The following is a 26,548-nucleotide window of genomic DNA, read 5'->3' on the forward strand; positions in this document are numbered from 1 at the left end:
TTTAAAAAGAAAATTAAATTCTGGTAACAAATAATTACAACGTTGAATTCATATTCGTTTCGTCATAATTCATACTACTTTTTGGTATCAGAGAGTAACTAAGAACAGTGATCCTTGTATTCCACCCCCAAAACATTTTTCCAACTAATCTACATGACAACCACACAAATTCATACTATAAAAACAAGTCACGTAATCCAATTAACAATGTGCTTACAGCCACTTCAAAGGGCAGACTGGGGGTGTTTCTGCTTCCTAAATACCAAAATTTGGAGGTTACCATCACATAGAAAGTACATGGTTGTGATACAGAGTATCAAATGCACCAACAGTTCCTCCTGATTCCTCTCAATAAAGGGTTTCACAAGTTGATCTCAAGTATGATTTAAAGAATGCGGGAAAAAGAATCAGCTCTGTAATTCTCTTGTTTGGTTTCATGATTCAGAACCCAAGACTTATTCAGGCCTCTCGGCGGCTCCTTGGGCAGCAATATCTAGTTCAAGGTGCTGGAAAGCTCGTTCAAGTGAGGAGACCTCTTGCAAGAGTTTCTGCCACTTTGCCACATTTTCCTCCTGAATTTTAGGCGGAACCTTCTCTATGTATCCAGAAGCCTCCATCATCTTTTCCAGAGTCGCTTGCTGCCTATATAGGTTTTAAACCACAGAAGATAAAGATATTCATCATTCACATACAGGAATCCCAATTACTAAATTATAACCAGAAAAGAAAAGTTTGGGGATAAAGAAAGGAATTCTCACTGTAATATCAAATACTCCCTCTGTTCCATAGTAGTTTGCACTTTGCACACCTTTTTCATATGTCCCAATTTACTTTACACCCTAGTACAATGACAAGGACCCATTATAATCTAACTTCCTCTCTTCCCCCAATAACTCCCCCCCCCCCCCCAACACACACACACTCACTCACTCGCAATAGAAGAATAGCTCAATAGTAGTATTTGATAATCAAACACCAACTTATCTCCAAAAAATGTGCCATGATAAGTGATAAGTGGGTAAACTATTATGGGAAGGAGAGTATAACAATCTCTACTGTTGTATTCCCTCTGTCCAGTTAAGATTGCCCCGATTTCCTTTTTGGGTTGTTCCTTTGAGTTTGCAACATATCATAGATGGCAATGAGGGACTACCACTTTACTCTCACATACATCACTTGAGTCCCACCAATTTTCTCTTTCCTCAACTCCACCCAAAACCTAAGAAAGTAAATACTCTAATGGAGCAATCTTAAAGGGACGCATGGAGTACTTTGGAGATGCTATTGCACTTTAATCACCAAATGGCTCAACACAACATGCAACATGGATATACCTAACCAGTCCTGGCTTCGTTTTTTTCAGTTTCTGTTTACCCCTTTCATTTTTCAAATTTTCTTTTTTTGGCTTTACATCTCCTAGACTATTCATGAAGAAATTGGGAACAGTACTAGAAAGGAAAAGACGGGAAAAGTTAATAGCCAGAAAGGGAAAAAGATATTAGAGTGTTAACCAGAGCACACACCTCTTTGCATCCTCAATCTTCTTCTTCAGCTTCTCACGCTCTGCTTCTGCATTGATTGATCCTTTGAGCTTGAGATAAACAGAGAGCCTTTCATCTACAACATCTACTGAACATCCAGCAGGAGCAGCATCATTCTCATTCAGAATCTGTGAGTAGTTTAAAGGTAAATAAGATGTCACCAGAAGCAAGATTAGGCATATGAAAGAAGATACAGAAGAATGCAAATATAATTGTGCTCAGTTATATTGCAAATGTACGGAATCATGATCGTCATTGTGCTCAAGTATATAATGAGTTAAACATCTGACAAGTCTTACACTTTGTTGAATAGAAACAACAGTCACTAAGTACAACACAAAATCCAACATGAAGATGCATGATTCTAGAAATATAAGCAGTCCATTCGATTGCCAGGACTAGCATCAGCACGAAGTGGACATGAAAATATACATAGATCAAGTCCAGCCTTAGTCTGGAAATATTAAGAACATCTCGAACGATTTCACTATTTCAGCCTCAGAACAAACTCATATGCAATGACATGATATCTAAAGAACCCAAATCCAATCCCTCAAAACCAGACTGGACTCACCAGTCAAGAAGATGAGGCTAGCTGCACAGTCCATTTCTCAGAAAATAAAATTACAAGATTCAATCCTAGGTCATGGGTAAAACTACCACCTCCACAAGAATCAAGATGTTTCCTAGGTCTTGAGTACAACTACCACCTCCACAAGATTCAATCCTAGGTCTTGAGTACAACTACCATCTACATCATCCCCAACTATTATGCATTGATGATACATTGTGGACTTCTATACATTTCCAAGTTTTAGAGTACAAAAACCTTGGCATGTAGCACCCATCCTACTAGTAACCTAATAGTTTTTACCTTGTCAAAAGTTAAAAAGATTCTTGAGCTGAAAAGGTAAGAACTGGCCTAGATGCAAAAAAATAAGGCAGGCTGCAAGGCCAGTTCAGTAGCCTTTGATCAGGGTATAGCTGTAATGTAATAGATTGATCTGTAGATGGAAGCTAAGAGAAGAGGATTTTGATTTAGATGGATAATCTGGAAAATAGATGTGATTGAAGATTAAATAAGAAGAGAAATTGGGGGAATAGATAAATTGATTTAGATGGATAATCTGGAAAATAGATGTGATTGAAGATTAAATATGAAGAGAAATTGAGGGAATAGATAAATCATCATGTTAATGATGCAATAAAATCATCCACTACAGAGAATACACTATCAGGCCTTAAAATGGATGGACACTCCCAAAACTAAACATCTAAAAGCTAAATTACTAACCAAATTTCTCATTCTTCTTTCTCTCTACTCTCCTCTATTTATAGCAAATCTCCTCCTTTTCCTACTCTCCTCTTAACTTATTTCCATCTTCCACAAGCTACTTCTAACTAAGTAAATACATAATACCAATGGTGCCTCTCCCCTTAGGCTGATTCATTACAGCTGCTTCTCTATTCAAAGATTTAATAACCTCTTATCATCTCCAACAATGAACCCTGATTTCATGGGAGACAATCCTTCTAAGTGACTGCATGTCTTAATGTGACAGATATAATTTCAACAAACTGACAAAAATCTGCACTCCCATATGCTTACCAGATTAAACAATATAAACACAAAACTGAAAACAAAAGCAATTGAAATTATCAGGAAGCACAAAAGCATATGATATATCATCTAGCACATATAGAGAACATGTGCCAAGATGTAATTAAAAAGCATCGCAAAAATATTTGAAGTAAACACACCTTCAAAGATGATAAACCAGCAAGAGTTAAGATCTCCAACTCATGACTCTGAACAATGTCTCTCACTTCTTCAGTCCGGCAAAGTGCAAAAGCTTGTCTCCTGAAGAATGAAAAAAACTTACACTACCATCAACTACTAACCAGAACAAGATAAAGGGAAAAAAGATGGCAGACGAATTACAGTTTGTGTATAAAGTACAGTATTTCGTAAACAAACCATAAAATACAGTAAAGCAATGAATCAAGTTAATTTGCTTAAAAATTTAAAATTGTACACTTTAATAATAAAAAAAATGTGAACAAAGAGAATAAATGATTCAATAGAGATTTCAGAAAGAAAAGAACATTTTGCCACTCTGAAGGATGCTGGCCTTTCAAAGAAAAATTTCCCATAAAGGTGTTAATTTTCCAAAATTTTGATGAAAAAGGAAACTTAACCTAAAACAGTTTTGTGCTACTTGGGGGAAGGGGGGGGAGGGGGGCGGAGAGTTTTGGTGATACATGGAGAAAGGATACCAAGTGGGGGGTCAGTGGCAGTGTTTAGAATGGCTAAAGACACACTAATGCGATAAGGGTCCTAGAGCACTAAGCAAGGACTTGAGGCGCATGCCTCATTGAGGTAAGGCATGGTTTGTTAAAAAAATAAAAAATGGTGTGCAAGAAATCAGATTCGAATCTCCAGAACAGAAATGAAAATAACTCAAAATTTTTCTAAGCATAAACTTATTTCTCTTCTTCTATTTATACTACTTCCTTACATCATTTCATTCATAACCCTACTGCAGCTTCTAGAAGAATTCTAGCTGCAGGAGAATAATCAGAGTCTCCCCAGTAACAGCTGTTCATTCACTCCTTTGTCCTGTTGAGTCCCAATACCTTTTTTGCTCCTCCTTACATATGTTATGAAATTAACCCCCTATGCCACCTGTGCCATGTTGTTTCCAGCATTGTGTCTAAATGTGTTTCTGTGCCATTGGTGCGCCTCAGTGCACTTCTGTGCGCCTTTTTTTCCCTCTTTAAAAACGCTTCTCCTCCCCCAATAAAAAAAGCATTTAACAGCCATGATCTGTTAACATCTTTTACACTAACATCTTTACCCTTGTAAAAAAGAAAAATATTGATTGTGCAGTGGTAGCAAGCATCCTTGCTTTCTGGCTACCCCATCCTCGACAAATTCCCAACCCTGCCACATTCTCTGCAGATCTACAAGTAAGATCAGCAGTGAGATCCCCACACATAGTGGGGCTTGACGAACACCAGCAGTTCAGCCAGAGTCCATCTACTCAACTTTCTGTCCATTCTCTCTCCAACCCTTCCCATACGAATTCTCTCTCCTATCATTGCTTCACCCTCAACCCTTCATTAACCATGGAGATCACAAAGTATAATGTTGAACCCAGAATCCCAGATCTCTCCCACCCTCACAAATTATCCAGTATGAGATCTAGGCATCACGGCATAAGACCCATCAACAGATCTTGGTATTTTAGATGCGCTCAGTCTGATTATAAAACCTCCAACCACAATGTTGCGGTCTCTTATGAAACGAATGGAACAGACGAACAGTGTTGGTCTGTTTAATATTTAAGCAAACACATCACATACATGTCAGTCCCGCAGCGGCAAAAATGGCAATTCCATAATTATTCCCTTGGCATACATAGGACAAGACTGACCCACCAGTTACAAGCACAAGGATGTTGCAATACAAAAGGAAGAAGAAGCAAAACAAGGGAAAAAAAGAAGTAAGTAGAAACTATCGCAGAGTGCCACAAACCACCCCACTACTTGATCGAACGAGCAGCTTTTCTCAAATATTTTTGTTCTGTTGCAAAACAGATAGAAGATAAATGAAGGGAAGAATGGAAGAAAGAATAGTCTTTAGGGTTTTCACGACCCAAAATAGAGAAATAATAAGACAAATCTAATCATACATGCCAGTAAATTGTTGAACAATTACACGAGAGTCTAGAATGGAGGATTGTGGTGCAGCTCCAAAACTACAAGGGGATTTTATAATTTTTAGAACAAGTTTTCAAAATATAAGACACCCTTAAACACAGATTTCCTAAAAGCTTTTATTAGTTCCCACAAAAGAGAGATAGACATCTTATATGAGCACAATTTAACAAAACAAGAGAAAAGAGGGGAAAAAAAGGAGCACAAAGGTCATGGCCTACCTTTCAAGTCTTTCTTTGGCAGGCAATAATGACTTAAGAGACCTAAGAGATTTTACAGCAGACTCAATCAGCTTCATTTCACGCTCCACACATTCATTGGTCCAAGACTGCAAGATTAAGTTGCATAAGGAAGTAGCTCATCGTAGAACAAGCCACAGAAATTCAATAACAATATAATAATGCAAACAGGAAAGGCACAAGAAAATTATCACAGGCAAGGAAAGATTCGCCTGATTAAGACTAAACGAAGAGGCATGCAATACATTAGACCTTACCTGTACAACAGAAGGATACTCACTTATTACAATCGATTCTTTCTTTATAGAATCTCTCGGTTGTGGAAGCCTCTGCCACAACTCTTCGGTTACAAATGGCATAAAAGGATGTAGTAGTCGAAGCCCACTATCAAGGCATACCCAAAGTGCATCCCGAGCAAAAGCTCTCTGAGATTCAAATAAATCCTCATTGCTGTAAAAATATGGTTTGATGACTTCAATAAAAACGTCACAGAGTTGGAATTGCCACCAGGAGTACACTGCAGTAGCAGCATCAGAAAACTGATACGCCTCAAGTGATGAGACAGTTTTACCAACAGCCTTGTTCAGGACAGCGAGTATCCACTGGCAACTGAATGGCATGACATGAGGCTCTATACTTGTGGGAGGAGTGTAATCATCACCCAGTTTGCTCATAGCGAACCTAATAGCATTCCACAGCTTATTGCACCATTGACGATACCCAACGACGCGTTGAATATCTAAGTTTATTTTATCGGACTGAAGTGAAAAAAAAAATATAATATTAGTAATCAAGTCATTCTCTTTCAAACAAACATTTCAATACCTTACATAGCAAGTGGCATTTCACACAACCTGAGCAGTATAAGATACAAGAGCAAACCGGAGAGCATCAGCACCACACTCTGGAATGCCATTAGGGAAGTCTTTCCTTTGTACATCTTTAGCTCTGGAAAGCTCACTGTGATCCAAATTTCCTTCCTCCAGCCTCTTGTGAAGATCTTCCAGAGATATCCCGTTTATCACCTCGAGAGGATCCACAACGTTCCCCAATGATTTTGACATTTTACGCCCATGTGCATCACGGATCATAGGATGAAGGTAGACCTGCAAAGGGTTCACATCGAAATCTTGATAAAGCTAAAACTGTAAATCAAAAATCAAGTCAATGCTGAGCAAATCAGCAACCAGCCAATCTCAAGTTGGTCAGTACAAAACGTTTTCACCACAGTACGAAAGCACAAGTATAGATAATCTATCTTGACGAAGCAGCACACTGAAACACAAGCTCTGTTACTACATTAACATCTTAACAAAGACAAATGGTCTTCCTTAGAATGCATAGATTCTCATCAAATGAACCCAGTTTCCTAGTGACATGCTGCAATGAATCCATATTAGGGGGAAGGGTAATTTAGATATTTTCTTCATTAGTTAGCTTGGGGAATAAGCTAGGTAGTTGTGCTAAGGAAATTACTCTTATGTATAAGGATAATTAGAGAAAAAATTATGTTGAAAATAGATGAGAAATTGGGTGAGCTTTCAAGAGTTCATTTTGGGAGAGAATCAAGCCTCTCGAAAGCTTGAATATCCTTACATTTTCCTATATTTTCTGTTATTAATCAATCGAAGTTCATGTTCTTCCCTTAGTTTCTCCATTGTAGCACTACAATCTGTCCAAGCTATGTTAATTCATAGCACATGCATACCTACCGCCATATCCATGATTTCATTTGGAGAAGATAATTAACATAATATTGCCCGAAATGCAGCAGCTTAAACAACAACCAGAAGCTCCTTCAGTTTAGAATTTAGATTTAAAAAGTCCTATAGAAACTCCATTATCCTCAACGAAAGAATATTCCTTTTTATACCCCTCCCCAAAATTCTATTGTTTCCTTTTTTTCTTCGAGAATTAAGAATCGTGCCATTATATATAAACCATGAAATGCAGCAAAAAAGTCTAGAACATATAACTTGGGAGTTGCAATAGTCTTTAATTGATTCCGTGCCAAGGATAGATGCAGTAAATCATTATAGAAAAAAAAAACCCTAGCCTTCCCTCTCGTTTTCTCTTTCTCAAACCCTAGCCTCCCCTACCCCTTCTTCATCAATTAGGGGCAGCCATGGATGTTTTCATCCATGGTAAGCCCCTTTTCCCCTTTTATTTCTAGTTTTTAATTCATTTTCTTGTTTTGTTCAATAAATTAGTCTCTCTTTATGAGATTTTCTCAAACCCTGTTATGGGGTTTTTAGTTTCTGTTTTGGAAATCTCCTTCTCCCCTATGGGAGTTGTGAGTATGGTTCTTTTGTTTTTAGGTATGCAAAATTATTCTCATTGGTTGAAGTTCGAGACTCAACATGAAGGTATTGGAATCTCGGATGCGGTCAACCTGACTCGATCAAGAATGTTCTTCCGAAACTATATCAGAATGATAGACTTCCTCATCAATAGCTGCTTGATTCAGCAAATACAAGAGGGTTGTGCTGTATTGTTCGATCTGGTTCATTGTAGTTTCTTCGAAGACGAATTTGATTTAGTCTTGTTTAATTGTATCTTGTTTTACTTTAATACCTATTGTAGATGCCGTTTGGCCTTCAATTAATGAAATTTCTCTTTTAAAAAAAAAGGATAGATGGAGTAGCTTTCTTTGGCAATTTATAAATCAATACACGTGAAGAACATGTCTTCCCCCTCAGGTAGAAAATGACAAGACCAGAAGCAAATACTACTTCATAAAATCTAATATAGAACACAAAAAGAAAATATCATTTGCTAGTCAACATGCCAGCTAGAAACATATAGCACCATAGTCCAATATGTACAACTGGAGTAACAAGGCTTACCTTTCTAAAAGGCACGTCACCCCCAAGTTTCATCGCTAGCATTACCATCCGTGCAACCCAGAAGAAAAGGATGTCGTGTCCAGTTTCAAGAACTGAAGTTGGATAGAAGTTCTTGAAATCATCTGTCTCATTGGGCCAGCCCAAAACAGACAATGGGAAAAGACCAGAAGAAAACCAGGTATCAAGGACATCAGGATCTTGAGAAATATGATACTTCTTCCCCGCAAATCTTCTGCAAGCCTCGGCTTGTGCCTCATCCTCGTTCCTACCGACTACCCAATGGTCATTATAAGCACCCAATTCCTTCAGCTGATCATCCTCCAAAGTCACATACCAAGCAGGTATACGGTGCCCCCACCAAAGCTGCCTTGAGATGCACCAATCTCGGATATTTCCAAGCCATCTGTAAAGAAGGACTACGTGTGTTATTTAACAAGGACACGAGAGAAGGTCGTAAATACAATGATGATATATAAAGAATAGAATAGCTGTATCTTAGGGAGTAGCAGCAACAACAATGATGATGATACTTAAGATGCTATCATCATCATCATCACAAATAGGCTTCACCAGGACACTCAATTCAGGAGAAATAAAAGAGAATATTATCTTCCCTCCATTTCCCCTTTATTGACTGTTCCAGAGTGTTTTAAGCAAGCAACAGATATGGCAATGCTTCCCCTTTATGTTTCTTTTGCGGTAAATTTAGTGATACATATCTAATTATCACTAAAAAAGTTTGACAGGAAATAAGCTCTGCAGAATTTCAGCAGGACAGATATATTAACAGGAGATAATCTATAAAGCTTATAAGCCATCAACTCTGACAGAAAGAATGGTTACTATGTCATTGTCGATCAAATAGAAGATCAAATCAATGTTGCGCCAAAGAATCCACAAAAAAAAAAAAAAAAAGAGCAGCCATTGTGGTTACTAGATTGACATCATGATGATAGTACTCCCATCTTCCAATAGAAACGGGCCTGTAACCATCTCTAATCTTGATGCAAGGAAATCCAAGATCTCGAATAGGAGGAAGATTAGTCATACCTTTTCCAATCAGCCTCATATTCTTTTGGAATAATTTCAATCTTTCTATTCTCCTCATCCATAACAGCATCAAGAGCATCCTTGGCCATAGTGGTGCAGTTAACGTACCACTGAGGCTTTATCAATGGTTCAACAACATCGTTACTTCTCGAGCATATACCAAGACGCATCTCATTGTCCTTAGCACCTCTATATAATCCCTGACATACACCGAAATCTCATATAAGCGATTATTAGATATGAAAACAAAAAAAAAAGAAATAGCATTACAATACATGCAAGAAGACATCAGGTGATGTCAGAAAAACCTATATTTCACTTTTTCTGCTCACCAATTACCAATTAACATTCAGATGCAACTATGCAAGGTCTTCAAATGGAAGCAACGTCTCAAAGAAGTGGGATACTTTGCTGCTGAGGGAGATTTACAATTAACAGGGTTGCTTGGGAAATGTTTCCCTTTCAGGCAGGATAGAGAAATGTCCTTGAGCATCATTTCCATTTCCGACATATATCAGGGGGCCTTTTGTTCTCCTTGAAAGTTGTGCTTAAGAGGAAAACATTACTAGAAAGTTTCTGAATGAATTACTTAATGCCTAATGGATCTCTTGACATATCAAAAATATTTCAGAAATGGCAAATGTCATATCTTGCACTTTTCACTTTTCAAGCAACATAGTTCATCAATATATCAATGCAACCCACAGGACAATTAACTCAATTGTGTTTCTGTCCTATATACTACACAGCAGAAAGACTCAATTACCAGATAAATGAAGAGAAAAACATTGAGAAGCATAACAACCTAGGACATCAGACCCAACTCTGATACAAGCTTGCTGACACTGCTAAATGCTAACCAGGAATCTTGATGAGACAATTTACACAAACATACACAATCAGAGGAGCAACAGTAAGCAGGCAAGAGGTTGTAATATCACTACCTTCTCTTCCAATGCTCTAGTTACTGCTATGCGAGCTTTGAATCTTGGCATCCCAACAAACTCTGGGCCACCATTGCTGCTTATTTTTCCATCATCAGTGAAGATGTTGATGAAATCTAGCTTGTGACGCTTCCCAACATCAAAATCATTAGGATCATGGGCAGGCGTGATCTGAAAGAGCGTGAAGTAATGCGTATCAAGTTCACAGAAATTACAGGACACGATAAGGTAGCAGGCATAAGATCCAAAACCCTTCTTACCTTGACAGCACCAGTCCCAAAAGCTGGATCAACAAGTATTGAATCACAAATAATTGGGATTTTTCTTCCATTAAAAGGATGGATGGCCACTTTGCCATGCAAATGCTTGTACCTGGCATCATCTGGATGTACAGCAATTGCTGTATCGCCTAACATTGTTTCCACCCTAGTAGTAGCAACAACAATCTCACCAAGGTTGTCCTCTAATGGATATGCAAATGATGTCAACACACCAAATTCGACTGGATCTTCATACCCAGGAACTTTTCTAAACTCCCGTCCTTTCAGATCAACATAGTCTACCTACAAATACCACATCTCTCAGAAACTATCAGCACAGTTACTAACATCATTAAATAAGACAACAGACCTCAATCTCAGATATTGCGGTTCTCAGCACACAATCCCAATTTACCAATCGGAGATCCCTGCAAACAAATCAAAAAAAAAATAAAATACAAAATAAAAACAAAGAAGCTTGAAATTTTCATTCCGGCACATAGTCCAAATGGAAAAACGATGAAATACCCTAAGCAGTACATTTTAAGCTGAATTGCTTTGATTTGATTTGAATCGTTAAATTAGGTAAGGATCTATTTGGATTTCTGAAACATGTATACGTGTTTGGAAATATTTGGGAGAGAAGCAATAGATGATTAAGATATATAATCTAATCAGGATCTTCAAATGGACAGCTGGAATAGAATAAAAATCTAGCATGTCTATCCAGAACAAACGAAGTTGCTATCACTTGCCAATGAAGTCGAAGATTGCGGTCACGTGTCAACCAACATAATATTGATCAGTATGCATGATTTACTGCAAAATTTGTGGTAACTACTGTACGGTTGACCTAAGGAGAACAACATTTCCCAAATGTTGCCATATGAATATGATGCTTTCTTTTTTTTTGTTGGTATCAAAGAGCAACTATGCGCAATGATGTAATTCAGTTACAAAATCAAAGATATGAGGAGAAAAGCTTTCTCTCTGTAGGTTATTGTACAAAAGGTTCAGAATATCAGATACCAGATATATCAGAAGAAAAGAGACTGGTTAATGTAATAAGTAACTAAACCAGAATGATGAAAATATTAGTGTTCAATGCTTGTAGATACATAAAAACTAAATCAGAACTGCACGTACTGAACCCTGTTTGAGGTAGCTTGGGCCATCCTAACCTCTTATTACATCACAATTCGATGAAAAAGGATGAAGACACAACCCATCTCCACATACATTTGCCAGGATATGTTAGTATCAAACCCTAGATGATTGAATGTATCAAGAGACTCCTACCGTTCTACCACCTAGGGAAATTGGCATCCATCTTAATTAGAATGACAAACTCTACAAATCAACCACATATGCCTTGAACCTATGTTACTCCGACACGGATACGGGTGTCGTATCCAAGTAGGGATCAAAGGATCGGACACCCTACTCCAAAATTTTAGCCGATACTCCGACACGGTCAAGAGGGTGTCTTGACCAATTTTCTAGACACGTCTATCATTGAAAGTGTCGGAAAAAACTTTCCAACACTTTATTTTGATTAAAAAATAATAATAACTCACTAAAAAAATGATAAAATTTAAAATTGTACTATTAGCTGTACAAAAAGTTAAGTATTATATTATATTCAGTATTATATTTTAGAAGAAATCAAAAAAGTTAGGTTATACAAAAAGTACAACTCTTGGAATTCTTCCCAGCAGTCACATGACTCTTCTTAGCTGTACACCACAACACATTAACACCACACCTTTGAAACATTATTAAATAATTTTATTCGACAGTTGTACAGCTGTACCAAATAATTTGACATCATTAAACATAGTAGTGTACGTAGTATTCGACAAAGCTGCGAAGAGTTTTCATCTCTCCACCTTTGCCGGAGAAGAAACTGAAGGTAATCCATGGCTGTGTGCCTGTGTCTAATCGAGGAAATCACATCATTGGGTGCGGCTCAATCTCCTGAGCAAAAACCCCAACATAGCATCAAGAGATTTCATACATCAATTAGCAGATCTAGGGTTTACATATAAACCCTAAATTTCAAATTTTGAATGGAACTGCAATGAATTAGGTAATTGTTCCCCCTTTTCTCCCTTCGTTTCTTTCTCACTTTTGCTAAATGGGTGTCCGAAAGAGGACGCTTTCGATACGCGTATCGACACCCATTTCCATGCGTGTCGCGCGTCGTGTCGTGTGTCGTGTCGACAAGCGACACTCGAGGTAGAAGAGAGTGTCAGAGTAACATAGCTTGAACAAACCTTTAATCACCAGACAGTCATCAACTTATAAGTTTGTTTCAAATGCCAAACTAAATACATTTTCCCACTATCAGCATGCAGCGGGAAATAATTGCAGTGCTACTTATATCTAGAACACCACACTTATAAGCCAAAAGGGGGAGCCAGCAATGAACCATCCTGTAACGCGTACCTATATATAAGACCCTCATTGTACAGCCTTACAAATGCTTCAGTTACTGCCATTGATCTTTTCTCATCCATTGTGAAACACTGCAGACAGGGAAAGAAAAAAAAACATGAACAGGCAACATATTAATTGCCCTACACAAAGATAAATCAAAAAACAAAAACACCCATACCTCTCTGGACCAATCCATGGATGCACCAAGGCTACGTTGCTGCTTCAAGATTTTGCCACCATACTCATTTTTCCAATTCCAAACCTTCCATTACAAAAGATTACATGAAGTTAAATAATCACCATAATTCATATATAAAAAAAAGTAAAAAACAGCTTAGGTAAAAAAAAAATGGAGGAAGCCATACTTCTGAGACAAACTTTTCTCGGCCAAGATCATGCCTGGTCTGTCTTCTTTCACGCATAATTTTTTTTTCCACAACCACCTGTCAAAGTAAACATCATCAAAATAAGTCGTGCTTCATCAGCAAAAACGAAGAGCATACAATGGCAGATGTATGAATCATAAAAAAGGTGCCCCCATTGTGTTAAAATTACACTATTCGAATAGTTCATTGAATAAAACATGGTGACTCGAGATCAGCTGATCCCAGTTAGAATGAAACTTTGCAGTGCACATGAAACAGAAGAAAAGGTCAAAAGAGAGAATAAAAAGAGGTAGATGATTAGAGCCAAGAGCTAGATAATCAAAAAAGGTGATGAGTCGATCAGGCAAAGGTCCATTCCACACCCTTTCCAACTTCAAATGTTCAGTTTGCTGGAGCCAAAATCAAAGCAATGTTTTCAACTTCCTCAAAGAGAAAACCACCAAGTAAAAAGATTAGCAGCAAGAAGATACGGTTCAAAGTTAGAGGATCTTAGATATTAATTTAAAAAATACCTAATATTTTAAGATTAATTAAGTGTGCTTCAGTTTAAACCCTCATAAATCAACCCATGCATATCTTTTAGCTACACTTTCCTTTTAAACTTCCTAAATCACCCTACTTCCTTCACGCTTGCAGTGCCGCAACTTGCAACAGTCGAGACAAAAAGCAAAAACTAATTAGTCAGCCATACAAAAAACCCAACTATGGAACCAAAAAGAAAAAAAAAAGTACATGATATTTTCTGTTAGATTGCTATGTGCTAAGGCCGACATGCACCACCCTACTGACTTATAAGAGAAGGAAGAAGAAAGCAGTAGATTCTCCTCAACAGAAAGAATGACTCAGCAGATGCAGGAATTGGGGGGATGAAATCTGTTATCCTAGCTAGAGGGTAATAGAGTCCTTTTACTAAGAAGAGTAATCCACACTAATCGAGTTAGTTATTGAACTGTAGATATTTTTGTATAAATACCCATGAGGTGAGAGAGAGTAGAATACGCAAAGAATAGAGAAGTTAAGGAGGAGTCTTGTAGGAGAGATTTCACCTCCCGAAAGTGAGAATTTGTAAGCATTGGTGCTCAATCAATCAATACAACTTACTATCCTGGTTACTTGTCTACCTATCTTGCTAAAATTAGTCCAAGATATTTTGTGCCTCAGCATTTTGGTATCACGGCAGTTCTAGTCTGGTGACGGGAAGAAATGGTGGCTGGAAATACCCAACGCATTGAGAGCTTGGAACAAGGGCCTGGCTTAGTTGTGTGACTCCATGTTGCAAGAGGTGGGATCAGATGTCAGTAGAGCCATGGTGGTGTTCTAATAAACTCTGACCACTCAAATAGGAGAGAGCTTAAACAAGGCGGTTGAAAAGCTCGGAACGAAATTCCTTACTCTGTCGGATCACCTGGAAGAAAGAATCACAAGAGCTCACGCTTATCATGAGGTCATGATCGCACATCAGCAGCGGAGGCAAGAGGGATTCCAAACGGAGATTCTGGGTGTGATGGAATCTCTCATAACAAAATAATTGGTAGAATCCGACGTAATGGGGAAGACAGGTTCCAACAAGGAGAGAACCCGGAGAGAATGAATGGAAGTGAAGACGAGGAAGGAGTGGGTTTTGGTGGTGGTTATCGTGGTGGTGGTCGATGGAAGGCCAAGAAGTTGGACCTCCCCATTTTTAGGGGGCCAAATCCCGATGGGTGGATCATCCAGAAGGGTTCTTTGAGTTTTGAGTTTTTATGGGCTGACACAGGACGAGCTAAGTGGAAGCGGCGATGGTGTCATTAGATGGAGATCCACTACTTTGGTACCACTGGGAACACAAAAAGAGGTCGATCCGAAGATGGGATAAGATAAAGGGGCTTCTATTGCGAAAATTCCGGCCAAGCACTAATGGGTCCCTCCATGAGGAGTGGAGGATTACTGGCGCGGTTTTATTGAGCTCATTGCCCCTCTAGTGGGTATCCCGGAAGAAGTAGCTAAGAGTCAATTTATTATTGTGGGGCTCAAGTACCACATAAAAACCGAACTCAGAATAATTAGGCCGAGGACTCTGGACCACACCATGAAGTTAGCTTTAAAAATTGAACAAAAGCATAAGAATACAAGTAAGGGTTTCCCTTCTTACTCTCGTTCATTTGGATTCACAAACTCTTATGGCCAAAATTCAGGGTCAAAGACCACCCCAGCCTCCTCATAACATAACTCTACCCCATCTCAAACCTCTCACATCTCACCTTCCATAGCCTCCAACACTTACTCCAGAGACAGCCCCTACCAATCCAAAACCCCGAACCCACTACCCATAGGAGAAATAAGGAGGTTAAGTGAGAAAGAATTACAACATAAGAGGGAGAAGGGACTTTGCTTTAGGTGTTATAATTAATGGTCAGTTGGCCATAGATGCAAGAGAAAGGAGCTCAATGTGCTACTCACACATGAGGAAGAAGGGGAGGGAGGAAACTCAGAAGAGGAGTTTGCTTATTTGGAGGGCAACCCACGAGATTACCACAACCACAACCCCAACCCCCGCAGACCCACCTACCCCGCAAATGTCCCTTAATTCTATAATGGGAATTTCCAACCCCAAAACCCTTAATCTTAAGGGTACCATACAAGGCCAGGGAGTGGTTATCATGGTGGATCCAGGAGCCACATATAATTTCATCTCCCTAGATACCATAAGAAGATTATCCATACCCACCCACAGTTTTAAATCCTTTGGGTGTCCTTAGGAACTGGAGCTACTAAGGAGGGAATGTAAGGGAGTGGAGATTGTGCTACAAGGTGTGTTGATCAAGGAGGATTTTCTGGGGAAATTCAGATCTTATTCTTGGTATCCAATGGTTGGAGAAATTGGGTACCATGATGACAATTTGGAAGATTCAAACTCTCACCTTCCGGCAAGATGGCAGGACAATAACTTTAAGGGGAAACCCAGCCTTATGCACATCAAAAGTCTATCTTAAGGCCATGCTAAGGACATGAAGAAAGAGAAGCAAGGGTATATGGTTGAGTTCAACCAGCTGCAACAGAAGCAAGAGTTTATGGTTGAATTCAACCAGCTGCAATAGGAGGAGCAAGGTAAGGTGTTGTTGCCCTCACTGATAATGAACAGGTATTCCACATGCCCCTAAGGTTTACCCCCCCCCCCCCTAGAAATCATGAACATGTTATTACTCCTAGGCAGGGCACTTATCTAATTAGTGTGAGCACATACAAATACCCCCAAACCCAAAAAGATGAGATAGAGGGCCTGATTAAAGACATGATATTGCTGGGATCATTCAACCTTCACAAAGTGCCTATTCTAGCCCGGTTCTTTTGGTGAAAAAGAAAGATGGTTCATGGAGGTTTTGTGTAGATTATAGGGCTCTTAAAAAGTTATGATAAGTACCCGATCCCAATCATAGATGAACTCCTTGATGAATTAAATGGGGTTACTATCTTTTCTAAGCTTGACTTAAAATCGAGCTACCATCAGATTAGGACGCCAGAAGATATTCCCAAAACTACCTTTAGAACACATGAGGGACAGTATGAATTTTTAGTCATGCCCTTTGGGTTGACTAATGCACAAGCCACTTTTCAAGCCCTTATGATTTATAAATGAGGTGTTCAGACCTTTTTTAAGGAAATTTGTGTTAGTATTTTTCGATGACATTCTGATTTACCGTGCAAACAAGGATTTACATGTGGAGCACATGAGGCACGTGTTGGGCCTCTTAGTAGCTCATCATCTTGATGCTATCAAGAAGAAATGTGAATTTGATCAAATTTCTTTAGCTTACCTGGGCCATGTCATCTCTGCTAAGGGTGTAGCTGTGGACTGTGGTCCAAGCAGTTTTGGATTGGCCGGTACCTACAAACCTAAGGGAGTTGAGGGGGTCTTTAGGTTTGACTAGTTATTGTAGAAAATTTGTGCTGGGTATGCAAGCATAGCCCATCCATTAACCCGCTCAAAAAGGACAGTTTTGGTCTTGACCCCAGCTGCCACAAAAGCCTTCCTAACACCTCAAAAAAGCCCTACTCCCATTTTAGCCATGCCAAATTTTACCAACCTTTCCTCATTGAGACTGATGCTAGTGGCTTTGGGTTAGGGGCACTGCTCATTTAGACATGCCACTCAATTGCTTACTTTACCAAGACCTTGGCCCAAGGGCTTTCATTTATGAAAAGGAGTTGATGGTTGTGGTACTTGTTGTACATAAGTGGAGACATTATTTGTTTGGTAGACATTTCACTATACACTCAAATCAACAGAGCCTTATATACCTCTTGGAGGACAGGGAAATTGGGCCTCGGTACCAAAAATGATGGGAAAGCTATTGGGTTATGATTTCACTATTGTTTACAAGCCTGAGCCCAGCAATAAGGTTGCATACGCCTAATCTACGAAATTTTCTCTGAGGCAGAAATGAGCTCTATGGCTACCTCACATGGCCCCAGTGGTTCCAGCCTAAGATTCAGCAAGATCCATGGATCAAAAAGCTGATCGAGGATGTCACAGCACGAAGCAACACTCTACCTGGGCTCACTGTGGACAAAGGCATTCCGAAGTTCGGGGGAGATTAGTCCTACCTAGGGGTGCTTCCCTCATTCCATCCTTGTTGCAAGAGTATCATAACTCACAAGTGGACACTCAGGGGTTTACACGACACACCAGAGGCTAGCTTCATAGGTGGTACCGGAAGAATATGAGGAAAGATGTGGAAAAACATGTGCAAGTAGCACATGCTAGCATCCCTGCCTCCCTGGGGGCTTGTTAGAGCCTCTCTACAAATTAGGGAAGACCTGTCCATGGACTTTGTGGAAGGTTTGCCCAAATCCTTGGGCATGAACTCTATCCTAGTAGTGGAGCATAGGTTGTTTAAATATGGCTATTTTATTGCTTTAAAGCATCCCTATACTGCTACTACAGTGGCCAGCATCTTTGTGAAGGAGGTGGTAAAATTACATGGGTTTCCTAATACCATCGTCTCAAACATGTACAAAGTCTTCATGAGCATTTTATGGAGAGAAATATTCATACTTGAAGGCACTAAGTTGTCCAGGAGTACTTCTTAACACCCACAAACTGAGGCCAGACTGAAGTGGTCAACAAATGTGTGGAAGCTTATAGAAGATGGGCATCATGGCTTCCTTAGGCTAAGTATTGGTACAATACATCTACTCATTCATCTACATAATGCACTCCTATTCGTGTTGTGTATGGCAGAGACCCCTCATCTTGAGATTTGAAGCTCGGAGTACTGCTGTGAGTTCACTAGAGGACCAGCTCATAGACAGAGATGCTATCTTGGATGACTTAAAGTTTGCGCTATCTTGGATGACTTAAAGTTTGCGCTATCTTGGATGACTTAAAGTTTGCACTATCTTGGATGACTTAAAGTTTGCCTTACTCCAAGCCCAACAAAGCATTCAACAACAAGAAGATAAGCATAGGAGAGATGTGCCAACTCACACATGGGGACTTGGTATACCTTAAACTTCAGCCTTAAGAGAAAAACCCATATGATAAGCTCTCTCCAAGATATTGTTATAACGGATGTGAGGAAGAACAAATTATGAATGCAAAAACAATAAAAACAGACAACAGATTTACGTGGTTCACCAATTTGGCTACATCCACGGCAGAGAGAGGGAGAATATTTTATTATGTGAGTAGAACAGATTACAGAGAGAACAGAGTGTTTTTCGTAGTGTAAAACTTAGGTAAAAATAACCTATTTATACAAAACGGACAAAAACGCGTAAAACACGTTATGTTAAATTCGTCCGTCCCGCGCCCGCAGCCTAATCTCCCCATTATCCTGTCCGCCCGCGGGATCCACCCTGCGCCCGCGGGTTATCGGGCTGCTCCTCAACAACGAATTCCCGCGCCCGAGGGATCGAGCCTGCGCCCGCGGGTTTCCGAGCTTGGCTTGAATTCAAGGCATCTTTTACAGATATTATGGCCCTTACAAGGTGCTCTCTAAGGTGGGAATTGTGGCCTATAGGCTGGATCTACCTTCCCATGCTCGCATTCCCGTTGTGTTCCACATTTCACAGCTGAATAAGTCATTAGCGAACATCCAGTTTCTCCCACCATTCCACCACCATTCCAGCCAACTCTCCAAAGATATGACCCTAGATGTCTCACCTCAGGTTGTGATAGGAGTCAAGACTGCTCCTCACAACCCTTGAGCAGTCATTGAAGTTTTGATCCAGTGGACAGATCTTCCTGCCTTTGATGCTACGTGTGAAGATGCCACCATCTTCAACTTTAGGTTTCCTGCGGACAAGTTGGCATTCGGCAAGGGGGTAATGCTAAGGCCCAAGCCCAACACGCACCACCACTACTAACTTATAAGAGAAGGAAGAAGAAATCAGTAGATTCTCCTCAAAGAATGACTCAGCAGATGCAGGAATTGGGGGAATGAATTCTGTTATCCTAGCTGGAGGGTAATAGAGTCCTTTTACTAAGAAGAGTAATCCACACTGACGGAGTTAGTTATTTAAGCTGTAGATATTTTTGTATAAATACCATGAGGTAAGAGTAGATTATGAAAAGAATAGAGAAGTTAAGGAGGAAGGTTGTAGGAGAGATCTCACCTCTTCAAAGTGAGAGGTTGTAAGCATTGGTGCTCAATCAATCAATACAACTTACTATGCTGGTTACTTAATCTACCTATCTTGCTAAAATCAGCCCTGGAAATTTTGTGCCTTAGCACTATGGTTACAAGGACAACAGCTTGCAAGGCCAATGGTGAATGTGGCAGCTGGTCTCTTTGGTGATAGAGATGGAGGCCATGCTGGACACAAGAAATAAAAAGATGAGGGGAACACAGCAGCACCAGATCGCAACAGAGAGAGAGATACAAAGCTCGGATCAACTATGATTGTGATAGCAGTCTCAGAACCACTTGACAGCAATCAGATGATGTACAGCTCATTCGGCCTCATATCACTGGCATAGCCAGCTTGAAAACCTTTGCAGTGCCGTCACAAATACCCTTAGCTTAAGCATCATTTAGCAAATTATATGCACTAATAAGTATAAACCAAGGTCAAATTATATCCACTGATAGTCTATTACCTTGTCTTTATGAATTTGCTATCTAATGACACCAAGGAAGTTCCTCCCGAGACAAAAAACCAAATTAATCATAAAACCTTTTGAATTAGTATTACTTCTAGGAACATACACTTTATATCTCACATCATATAATCCCGTATCAACTGGATGTAGGGTAAAGTAGCAATTGCAATACTAATTAGCATAACATAAATCATTTTTCAGAACATAATAAGAATGTTTTAAAAGTAAATTAAAGTCCAATCCTTTCTTCCAAGCAATAACAGTGTAGAATATAAAATCATTTACTCCAAGAATGACTTCTATACTTAGAATTTTGTAAAAAATCTAGCAGGCAACATTCCCTAACTACAACAGACGGACACGTTTACAAAGGAACCATATAGATTATAAAAAACTCGTTGCGCAACCTTTTCCAGGTGGGTCATCAAGCAATGATAGAACACAAAGACATCATCTGAAGTTTACCTGTGTTGCTATTCCAGCATGGTCCATTCCAGGAACCCACAATGTATTGTATCCAGACATTCTTCGCCAGCGAATCATTGTGTCCTGTATGCAGTTAGTTTACTCCAATTACCACAGCACTCCCATGGAAAACCTCACATCCTATAGTTAAACTACACAGAGATAAAGTAAATAAAAGTCAAACCTCAATTGCTCCAGTAAGAGCATGACCAATATGCAATGCCCCAGTCACATTTGGTGGTGGAAGGACCTACGAAGCACAAACACAAATCAAATGAGATCCATGAGATAGAGCACCGTGTCACCAGATTTTCCCAATGAATTACAATGACATGTCTGCCTAGGAGAGATGATTGCACATGAGCACCACTAACATAGCACATGACATCCATGAGGTACAGCATCGCGTCACCAGATTCACCAACCCCCTCTCCCCCCCCCCCCCAGTTTGGTGCCTTCGGTTGCACATATTCATCCACAAAGGCAAAGGCATGTGAGCTGGGAGACACATTTACAAATTCTGATTACTGTACATCTAGTCAGTCTATTACCTATGGGTTAAAGGCAATAAACAAAGAGAGGAAAACAATGCAATAGATGTGATGTAAAGTAAAAAGTGAGATCCACTTCACAAGGGAATGGGCAACTTTTCCAAAATTAGGTAAAAGGAACATAAACTAGTGAGATCCCAAAATAGAATAGTGGGAGACAGATACATAATGGGGTAATGGACTATAATCATATGGCTCACTAAACTCTCTACACTGCACACACAGATCCAAGCCATCTTGAGTGCCACAAAGGAAACCCTCACTCACAACAGGGCTACTGTTATTTTATCAGATAGCACAGCGGTGGTTAAAGGCCTGATTAAGAAAGTGTGAAAAAAGGCATCAGGAATTTGATCGACATAAAGAAGGCAGCTCAATCCCTTCCCTATTTCTGCAGTCAAAAGGTTGATAGAGCAAGTGTCCAAGAAGCACATGTTCTAGTAATCAGGGGACGAAAGCCCTCTTAATAGCTTTCTTCACTTTTTTCCTGGTCCTTGTTTCCCCGTAGCCAAAAAAACTCTCTACACTTCTTATTTCATGTGAAGTTATATTAAGTCATTGCGCATTGGGCTATGAGCTATAATGCTCGGACTCTGATATGGGTGTAGTACTAGAGCATGGCTTTAAGGGTCGGGCATGAAAAGTTCTGAAGTCAAGGACATGGGGACCCATTAAAGGAGTGTCCGAACTTCAAATATAGCTAAAAACAAAGGCGATGAATTTGTTATTGATTTATACTTTTAGAAAAATAAGACCTATTCCATTTCTCAATAATTGTAATGTATTTCCTTTTAGGAATTTTCAAAATAGTTGCAACATTTCTATTTTTGATAAGTATAATGGGCATAGTACCAGTATCACCCACGTTTGACACACTGTAATTTTCATTTACCCCCAACCCCTCTTGATTACTTCCTTTCTCTCTCTCTCTCATTCACCCCCCTACCCCCTTCAATTAACACCAACCTGCAAGCCACAACCCTCCCTTTGCTCCGTGCCACCTAACCCCGACCACCACCTACATTCCCATCCTCTCTCCATGTTGAAGTTATTTTGAGAAATAGATCGAGGGCATTTACACCATATTTAGTCATTTCTTACAGCTCGGTTCTCTCTCATGCCTCTACCTTAAAAGAGGCCAAGTTTTAAGCCCCCTTTTGGCCTCCCTCAGTAACATTCCTAACCGTTAACCTGCACGAGGATTATGACGAAAGAGAAGATGAAAATATTATTAAAAGAGAAGAAAAGGGAAGAGAGAAGCATAAACCATTCATCCATATGAACCGGTTAATAGGAGTTTGTGAAAAAAAAGCAGACATGCTTGACAAGTGGAGTTTATCTAGTGGTGCATGATAAGCCATCTAACTGCTGTATTTCAATTGCATTATTCATGTTTTTAAAAAGTTTATTCTGTGAATATCAGTAATATATTTTTAAATAAGTTTTTTCTTTTAAAAAAAACAATGGCTATATTTTTTCCCCTATATATATAGAGCTCAATACTAAGGTATTTCCATACATTTTCCAAACACTTTTTTTTCATTGAACAATTATTTAGCCTCACAAATTCTCAAAAATATCTATGTATCAATGTTTGATTAAATGAAATACTTTTCTTATACTTTTACTTTCTATGTTTATATATTTTGAAGAAGGTTTAAATTAGATTCAATTAGCATAAATTACTAGTGATAATACAAATTAAAAAATTATTAAATTATAACTATTCATAATCAAAGGACGGAAAAAAATATGGTGGGGTATGGTAAATAGTAGGAGAGAGAATTTGATGACCCCAAAAATTGGTCTAACCATTGGGAGTAAGAAAATAGAGGTATTTAAGTAAGTTGGATATAAGTGATGTGGATGAAAGAGAAAGTAATAAATACTTCTAAAAGAGTTCGACCATTGGGTTTGCTCTAAGGCAACCTCTCTTCTCTACTTTATTGTATGAGTTTGACTTGCGATGTTTCCTAAGCTTAGCTCAAAAGAGTTCAAAAGTGGCTCTAACACATGGTTAGCCCAACCAAGAGACAAGCCAAATCTATGGGAGCTACTCTCTCTGTCCCACAATTAGCTTGCATACTTTCCACGTCAAGGGCCCCAAACACCATTGCATGCTTTTGATTTGGACATCTAATAACACCCTTACTCATACCCTACTTTTTCTTTCTCTCCACTATATAATATTACCCACTATCTCGAATCACGTATTCTTTTTGGTCTCTCCTCATTATAGAATTAACCATTATCTCTAATTATACTTTTCACATTACTTCCAATAATAAGGCCGTCTCCCACTGCATAACCTGTTGTGCGACTGAGAAATTACTATGTTAACCCCTGCCCAAACAAAAAATTTATAAAATTTTATTTTCAAAAGGATGATAAAGTATCTACACTAGTAAAAGAAAAGAAGGAATATAGAAGAGGTTGAATGACTAATATGTTCACCAACAATGAAAACAAAGGTTACTCTTTACGTGCACCAAACAACTAGCCAAAATATGATGTGATTTTTAAAAAAAAACAAAGGAACATCTATTTCGAACATCACAGATATTGCAGAGAGTTTACAAGGGGTATAAGCGCAATAATAACAATCATGTATTAATTAAGTAGAACACTTCACTTTTTGCCAAATCAAACAAAGACGACATTGACAATTGCAAAGCTTAAGAGCCCTAAAGTGAAAACCCTTCAAGAACAATGAACATAATTATCTTGAGCAGCCTCAATGGTTCACTCAAAGAAATGTTCGAAGCAAATTATCAGAAGGTACCGCAAGCAACCAAACAAGTAGATAAATAACATCAGTTCCACTTTACAACATTTGTTGGGACTCAGGGAGGTACCTAAACATACACAGCTTCGACTATAACGATTTATCACAGAACCAAACAAGTAGATAAAATGACAACAGTTCCACTTTACAATATTTGCTGTGACTTTCCTGTTTGGATGAAAGAGAGACAAACAAATGCTTATATAGTGATATGCACCAGCATCATCAACATCATTTCAAATCTACAAGATACTAGTAAACAGTTCAGTAAGCTACTAAAATAAGCACTCACAATGACAAAAGGTGGTTTTGAGCTATTAGACTCTGCCACAAAAAACCCAGAACTTTCCCACCAAGCATACCATCTGCACCAAAATTCACAGAAAAAGAAGTGAGGACAAGCAGCAAATGAATATTCTGCTGAACCCTCGGGATATTGTTGCTTACGATTTCTCAACTGCAGCAGGAGAATATTGCTTTGCCATTGAACGTGAAAGCTGCTTCTTCTCACCAAGCGACGTCTCTGGATCTAAATAATCCTTTGGATCCTCATCCTTAGCGTCCTTCTTCAGATTCTTCCTTTCAGTCTTCTTAGAGGTGTTAGCTGCTTGTTGTGCCTAGTAAAATTGTATTCAAAATTAAATGAGATAGTGAGATAGATTTTCAAAACAGGAACATGCAAGGAATTATACCTAGTTCCTAAAAGTTGGCAATATATGTCAAAATCTGCACCAAAATGATGCTTCTATTCTTCGTGGATCAAAGTAATATAAAAGTATATACCTGAACTTTTGCAGCTTCTGCTTTGAGTGCTGCCTTCTGTTTCTTCAATTCTTTTTCTTTCGCCTGGGACATGGAAGAATTTCTTGCTAATTACCATTTATGCCACAATGAAGGATCATAATTAAACCAAATTTTTAAGACCAAAAAAGGGGGAAAACAAAGGCGGACAGAGATATTGGAGCGAATCCACAGCAGATATACAAACTCTCATGCCAGAATCATAAAAGAATGAAGAATAGAATAGATGGTTATGAGAGGACATACTCAATCTGAAATACCATATTTACTTATTTTAGGTTTGCTCCAATATCAAATAATACATATCTGCAGGCATAAACTGGATGCACCAGTATATCCAAATAACTCCGCACATCCAATTGAGATTGTTTAAAATTGAGTTTCTTAAAGCAGAATTGTTGAAAATGTTTCTTGGAAGCCATATTGTGCCATCAAACACACACACCCCAAAACCCCGGACCAATACCCACTCATACATTACAAACCATTGAGGCGAATAACGATTTCCTTACTGTAGCAAAACCAAATTAACTTAGGATTGAACTAATGATACAATTCTAATTTAACTACACTTAAACATATCTACCACAATGCAATAATTCATCTGTCAAGCAATGGAAAGACAAAAACAATATCGAAAATTCGAGATAATTACTTAAAAAAAAAAAAAAAAAGTCGGCCACATAAGCAAAATGCAAGTATGACAAACCTTTTCTTCCTTTTTCTTCTTCCTCTCAAGCTCTTCCGCCGATAGAGGGACCTCCAAATTCTGTCAAGCATTTTTTTTAGCATACTAATGAAAAAATTGAATTCTTACTCAAATATTTAACGGTAAAGCACAACCATTTAAACCTTAAGTAAAACTAGTCCAAAACAGACCTTCAATTTTTTAGAATCATCGGAAATATCCATACTTCAATACGAAATTGAACTTTTTAGAGAGAAAACTGGACTGGAGAGATGGAATTTTCCTTGTAATGGTGCAATTTCAACGGATTCGAATGTCGAGGATTAGGGTTAGAAACTTCTTCTTTTCTATGTTTTTTTATTTTTTATTTTATCTTTTTCCATTTTCATTTATTTTTCATTTTCCGTGTCTATTGATACTTTTATTTATTTCCAGTTGCAAAATTTGATGCTAGAAATGATGAGGTTGTTTTTATAGAATATGCTTTAAATAGTAAAGCATATAGAGTTTACAACAAAAGAACAATGTGGGTTGAGGAAAGTGTCCATATTATTTTTGATGAAACTAACTCCATGCAGGAACAATGTCATGAAAATGACTTTGAAATAGGATTGACTCGTTCTGAAGAGTCAGTGAACATTGATGAGGAACTAACACCTGCAGGTACTGACAAAAAGCATATTTATGAAAAAGAGATAATTGTTCCTGATCCTGTCAGTCAGGAGGAACAGGTAGAAGAAATTCATCCA

At 38.7% G+C, this 26,548-nt stretch overlaps 1 protein-coding gene across 2 annotated transcripts; it reads right to left on the minus strand.

Moving 5' to 3' along the window:
* Nucleotides 1-26,239, minus strand: LOC104908346 (valine--tRNA ligase, mitochondrial 1). Of its 2 annotated transcripts, XM_010697453.4 has the most exons (21): nucleotides 25,991-26,238; nucleotides 25,821-25,880; nucleotides 25,094-25,156; nucleotides 24,758-24,927; nucleotides 24,603-24,675; nucleotides 21,159-21,224; nucleotides 20,975-21,058; nucleotides 13,405-13,482; nucleotides 13,218-13,301; nucleotides 13,049-13,128; nucleotides 10,971-11,028; nucleotides 10,601-10,903; nucleotides 10,341-10,511; nucleotides 9,397-9,596; nucleotides 8,347-8,749; nucleotides 6,355-6,606; nucleotides 5,758-6,258; nucleotides 5,483-5,589; nucleotides 3,303-3,402; nucleotides 1,524-1,669; nucleotides 1-642 (listed from the first exon to the last, which is right to left on the minus strand). In XM_010697453.4, the coding sequence occupies exons 1-21, from the start codon at nucleotides 26,021-26,023 to the stop codon at nucleotides 456-458; spliced, it is 3,219 nt and encodes a 1,072-aa protein (XP_010695755.1). In that variant the 5' UTR covers nucleotides 26,024-26,238; the 3' UTR covers nucleotides 1-455. The 2 variants fall into 2 exon arrangements, 1 of the variants encoding a protein (XP_010695755.1); XR_008969427.1 differs by lacking the exons at nucleotides 1-642; nucleotides 1,524-1,669 and having other exon boundaries at nucleotides 5,781-6,258; nucleotides 25,991-26,239.
* Between the last annotated feature and the right edge of the window lie 309 nt (nucleotides 26,240-26,548).

This window comes from Beta vulgaris, chromosome 5, assembly GCF_026745355.1.
Source record: "Beta vulgaris subsp. vulgaris cultivar EL10 chromosome 5, EL10.2, whole genome shotgun sequence".
In the NCBI taxonomy this organism is placed as follows: Eukaryota; Viridiplantae; Streptophyta; class Magnoliopsida; order Caryophyllales; family Amaranthaceae; genus Beta; species Beta vulgaris.

Bases quoted from the DNA above. Each gene is read 5' to 3' on its own strand.
- LOC104908346 (XM_010697453.4), bottom strand. From the start codon at position 26,023: ATGGATATTTCCGATGATTCTAAAAAATTGAAG. The intron at 24,928-25,093 runs GTATATACTTTT...CAATTTTACTAG, and splicing joins CAGAAGCTGCAAAAGTTCAG to GCACAACAAGCAGCTAACAC. The intron at 10,904-10,970 runs GTCTGTTGTCTT...TGGTATTTGTAG, and splicing joins CCGCAATATCTGAGATTGAG to GTAGACTATGTTGATCTGAA.